Below are 6,000 nucleotides of genomic sequence, written 5' to 3'. Positions count from 1 at the left end.
ATTCAGATGGTAGAATCAGAATATGGCCTAAACAGAATGAGAACATGGATCCATCATGCCTTGTCACCACTGTGCAGGCTGGTGGTGGTGGTGTAATGGTGTGGGGGATGTTTTCTTGGCACGCTTTAGGCCCCTTAGTGCCAATTAGGCATTGTTAAAATGCCAGGGCCTACCTGAGCATTGTTTCTGACCATGTCCATCCCTTTATGACCACCATGTACCCATCCTCTGATGGCTACTTCCAGCAGGATAATGCACCATGTCACAAAGCTCAAATAATTTCAAATTGGTTTCTTGAACATGACAACCTAATAGAGCATCTTTGGGTTGTGGTGGAACGGGAGCTTCGTGCCCTGGATGTGCATCCCACAAATCTCCATCAACTGCAAGATGCTATCCTATCAATATGGGCCAATATTTCTAAAGAAGGCTTTCAGCACCTTGTTGAATAAAAGCCACGTATAATTAAACATAGTATTAGTGTGGTGTTCCTAATAATCCTTTAGGTGAGTGTATATGAACAATGTAAAACAGATATATAAGTTAAGAATTTGGTTTAAAATCCCAAAGGAGCAACTGATCTTTTATATATGTTTCTTATATATCCCCGAAGGGAGGGAATCAAAGCAGGAGTGAAGGGGATGAGTCTCGTCTGAATATCTCAAGAAAATGCGTATAAATAGTACGAGTGTGCAAGCTCGTGGAATGTATATCAAAATGAGTTTTGGCGTGCATATGGTACGCACTTTATGGCGTATTATACATACGAACCCCCCACCCCACCTCCCTAATCCTACCCAAGAGCGTGTCATATGCATGCCATAAAGTGCGCATATGCACACGAAAAACTGCGTAGCATTTGCACGCCAAAACTCATTTTGCCGTATCTATTCCACAAGATTCCGCACTCTATTGATACGCATTACCATGAGATTGTGTTGCTTTTTTCATGAAATTTCAAAACAAACCCTGCAATGTATTCTGTTTTCTGGCCTGTGATCTCGGCTTCCTTGATTACTTATTAATTCACTTTTCTGTTTCATTTTTACTGTTAAACAGTACCATACTACAAAACAATTTAATGCTTTCAGTCATTGATCAGCACACCATGGTCAGGGTCCTCCTATCCGTATTAAAATTCCTTAACTTTCTGAGTAGACCTAGATAATATTAATATTATAACTAATAAACCTAGACCTAGATAAAATTAGTATTAAATTATAATTTATTTTTATTTTTACTAAAGTAATTAAAAAGTAAATATTAAATATTAAAATGCTTATTACTAGTTTACGTCTTTTTAAACAGCATTCTAAAATATACTTAATTATTTAAAAAATGTACAAGCCTTTGAAAAGTAAAACTGTAAATTGGAAAAAAAATCCTTTGTTTGGTCTTTTGATGTCTAAACTATGTATCCTTTATTTATCCAATTTCTTTTTATTATTAATTATTATTAAAATCATTTGATAGTTGTCTGTTGCACAAATGAGCAAATGCAACACAACTCTTAAACATTTTCTTAAACAAAATTGTGAAATAGAACTGAATTGGTTTTAGATAGGCTGCATAAATAATTAATGTTTGAATTAGCATTAGGTTGAAATTAGTTCCCAGCATGCTTTTTAAGGCAATAGAATGAGTAAATGCTAAAATTATGTTATTTTATGTGCGTTTTGAGCAAGATGATAAGGGTAGTTGTTATTAATGTCCACTGTCATGAAAAAATGTGAATCATCAGAGTAGGCTATGCTATAGTTTTGGGGGTTAACTTACCATTTAGACGAAGAATCGATACAATTGGTGTTTAAGGCTGAATATGCATTAAATTGGTTACAAAAATGTTAAGGTTTTTACAAATATTGCACAAAAAAGTTATACTTACAACGCGCTGTTGCTAGCTAACTGAATGAGATTTTAGTCAATTATAACTCTTGAGTAAATTTTAGTTAATTAATTTGTAAGCATTGAGTTCGTTTTATAACTTCATGTTGGCAAACCCAATTCCAACAGCGTCAACAATTTCATATTCCCACATTTTTTTCTCCTAACAGTCCTATACTTAAACAGCAGGTGGCGCCAAACACACTTTTGGGCAGCACATGTACTCTGACTTGAGTGGAAAGTGAAAACTTTTTGAAAGGGCAGAAGAAATTTCAAACTCCAAACAGGAGCGAGAGAAGGAGAGAGCAGAGCAGAGGACCATCCGCCTACAGCATTACACCTCTGCGGACATCCGAGGCTCAGTGAAGTCCAGAAAAGCTCTGCATTCTCCAGCTATAACACTGACCTGTGAGAAGAACTTGCGGTGGATGTAAGAGCGCTGAGAGGCAGAAGAAATGAGCAGAGGAACAGTGAAAGAGCCGCACGGATGCCAGCGCAACTTCACACTGATCACCGTGTTGCTCGTAGTCATCTGCGGTAGGCGATCAAACTCATGCATTTACTCTACCGTGTTCATAATCGAGTTGCAATTATTTTAGTTAGTTTAGTTCACAGAAAATAATTCTGAGCAGTCGAAAAAAATCTGTTATTATTAGAAATCATTTCAGGAAACAGTGTCTCAAATTACACTACGATGCCCACGTTAAAGATACAAAATTGCAAAATGTTATCTTTTAAGTTAGCAAGAAAACAAGAAGGCAGCATTTTGATTTGCACTTGCATAGGCTATGTGATGATACAGCTTTTAAATGATATTTAAAATTTCATTTATGAATCAAAAATATCTTGTAGGCTAACTAGTTAGTGTCATTTCTGTCTTCGTGGTGTTTTTGTTTACCTATTGACTTAGGTTGCCAAAGGGCTATCTAAACACATTTTATCCCATTGGAATGACAATAGAGCTCTTCAAGTGCACTGATTGAGAGAGTGACAGTCTTAAGCTCTCAGCTGGAGTCTCTTTGTACGGCCTGAGCTGCTTCATTTGCCTTAGAATAGCACTTAAGACATGAGATAGCATCCAATTATACTGAGTAAAGGCCTAAAGGTACATTAACTTCTATTAACTTATCATTATTTTCTAGTTTTCAGTATTTTCTAGTCTAAGAACACCAAAGAGCAACTTGGATGTAGCCGTACGCTTTTGCGTAGTGATACATATATTGGATGTTACTATTATGATTACTTCAGTAGTAATTGAAGAACAACACCAGTATTTAAGTACAAGCAGCTACACAAAATAATTAGAGTATATTGTATGTATGTCAGTGGACCCATATATATGCACCGTGGATACTGTAAAATTAAGTGTGACCTGATTTTGTTTAAGGTAATATTATTATAATAATAACTACATTGTTTTTAATATTAATGAGTGTACATAGATGTGCGAAAGCAGTATTAGGCTCGGTGATATGCATTATTTTATCACCTCTTTTATTTACTATTATTAAATGGATAATACAGAGATCATATTTTATAAATATATTGCACAGGATTAATCCAAGGAAGAAGAAAAAATCTGAAGTGATGAGGATGTTTTCAATCTAAGCATGAATGGTCATTTCAATTGAATTTTTAGGTTAAGTTATACTATAGGGAGTGAATACTACAGTCGCTATATCAGCATGTATGACAAATGTTACTGGCAAAACAACAACCTGCTAGCTAATCAAGTAATATATCTTGGGTTACTCTGAATTTAATGTTATAGAGTGCCTTTTTTCCCTTGACATGCAAAGCTTTCTGCATTGAGTTGTCGGCGGGGAATCTTAACAGTTGCTCATCATTTATAACTTAAAGCAGTGAGTGTTGTGGCTTGGACAGATTTTTTCCCAGATTCCTGCTTCATTGTGTGCCATGATGTCTGTACTTTACTCCATTTTATGTTTTGGCATGAATTTAGTTTGACCTTTTAGCTGACGGATGAGTTTTCTGTCAATATGTGGCTTGCTTCACCTTGTCTATAAAGATGCAATAGTGTTCTCCCATCTGTTCTAGATAGTATCCATGGATATTTTGTCACAAAATGTAAACCTTTTCAGATGGAGTTTTATAGACACCCCGCTACATATATCTAGCTATGTCATATTTTTTGGAGCGGTGGGCAAAATGGAAACAGACGGCTTCCGTGATCCAGTCTTTGGTTTTAATAATAGTCGGTAGATTATAAATCACTGGGGTGGAACTCAGTGCATTATACTGCCAGACTGAATGTTGACACAAAAGCCATTTTACCTTCAAGAAAAGCCTATGAGGGAAGATTTGACTTGTCGTAGTGAAACTCATTGGTTTTATCTGGTCTTCAAGTGTACAGTATGGTTACTCAAGCATCAAGGCTCCCGTCTTTAAAAAAACCCTTCAGAGATGTTGAAGGAATGCCCGTTCAACCACATGTTCTAACTTTGTAAAACTGACGCAACCCTAGTGAACCATCCGTTTTTTGTTGGAAGCGGGCTTTATAAATCTCCGTGTTGCTTGTGTATATTGTATCACAGGTTGTAAACTTCTCTCTGCTCTTTCTGCAGAGTTATAAATCTTTGTATCTGAGGTGTCAAATACAAGAAGTTACCTTGCATTTCATCTTTTATTACTAAATGCTGAATGTTGGCTGGATTAAATTCTTGTTTAATAAACAGAATGCGGGGAGAATTATATGGCCTACCAGCCATTTTAACACGTTGATTAATGGCTCTCTATTACCCTATGCTTTGTGTAAGTCTTCTATCCGAGCTGGATGTTTAGGTCTTGCATGTGAGCTCGGACAATAATCTGTGTATTTTCACTTGTCTTCTTTAGTGATGGTGTGATACAAGCTCTTAGTCCGTGTCACTATGTTTGGGTTTGTGGTAGAGCAGCTGGCAGAGTTTATAGCTGTTCAATTTCATTATCCAGCTTCAGTGACATCACAGTAATGTAGAGTATCATTATAAACTGGCGATAAAAGTGTTTTTGCAACCTGCTTTGTGAAACATTGTTGGAATCATTGTTTTTTTTCATCTATAATGTTATGTAAAAAAAAGTCCTACATGCCTTGATTGTAACTTCTAAAAAATAATTTATTCATTTATTCAATTGTTTTCAAATCTTGTTATCTTGATAAAAATATGAAATGGCATGAGAGTAATGCATATTTGTTTAATATCAATATAGGCTATGTGGCAGGTCGCTATACTTTTTGGAAATGGAAAATATTGTATATATAAATAATACTTTATTTATTATTTTCATGGTCATGGCATATTTTAAACTTCATCATCTAAAACGGATGCCAACATCTGGCCACAATATCATATTTATTTTTGTCAGTACTTATTAATCTTGATCTTAATATATCTTGTGGCAGCATATTGCATTATGGATACATTTAGATAAGTCTTACCCACCTTTCTCTTGGTCTTTCTGGTCCATTGCCTGAAAAATGCTAATGCTAATATAAATCACAGGCCAAAAGGTCTGCAATGAATATAATAGGAAATGAGCTGCCACGATTATCTGAGAGATCAGACGTCTGCCAACACTTATCAAATAATTACTTTCCCTGGCCTGCCCAATGTTATGTGCCAGGATATGCTACATTTCACTTTTTAGAGGGCATGATGAAACATGGCTTTTTAATTTTAGCTGTAAATGTGTCGGAAAGTAAAGCTCTAAAGCCTGTTTACGTTGTATTAAGGACTCAACTAACCCTCAATGCATAAAGACTGGCAAATTTCTTGCCGCCCACAGTTGGGCCTTTGTACCTGCCACACTCCCAGTGAGCTCATAAATACCTAACCTTTACTGCCTGTTCAGTAGGAGATTGATATTTGCTTAAAAAATGAAAATATATGTGCAAAGTATCAGTCATCTGGGAGATTTCTGTCTTTTCCTTCACACAGTGCTGGTCTTGACAGCGTCAGGTTTCTATCTCTGAGGAGAGCTTTGTACATTCATAATTCGGTCTCGCTGTCACTCTTGGAACATTTTTTTCTGCCTAAATAATGTGGCTTGGTAATCAAAATCTGGCTCTGAAATTGCAGTAGTACTCTGAGTGATGGAAGTGGGTGTTAGTAAGCT

General features: G+C 36.0%; 1 protein-coding gene across 1 annotated transcript in view; it reads left to right on the top strand.

Moving 5' to 3' along the window:
- Window positions 1-2,185: 2,185 nt before the first annotated feature.
- Window positions 2,186-6,000, top strand: part of ror1 (receptor tyrosine kinase-like orphan receptor 1) — a 148,867-nt gene continuing 145,052 nt past the window's right edge. Inside the window, exon 1 of the mRNA XM_067458419.1 lies at window positions 2,186-2,421. Within this exon, the coding sequence (XP_067314520.1) occupies window positions 2,340-2,421 (82 nt within the window). The 5' untranslated portion in view covers window positions 2,186-2,339. The remainder of the gene's footprint in view (window positions 2,422-6,000) is intronic.

This window comes from Pseudorasbora parva, chromosome 12, assembly GCF_024679245.1.
Source record: "Pseudorasbora parva isolate DD20220531a chromosome 12, ASM2467924v1, whole genome shotgun sequence".
NCBI lineage: Eukaryota > Metazoa > Chordata > Actinopteri > Cypriniformes > Gobionidae > Pseudorasbora > Pseudorasbora parva.
The sequence above is the reverse complement of the archived record's forward strand: the minus strand, read 5'-3'. Positions and strand labels throughout refer to the sequence as shown.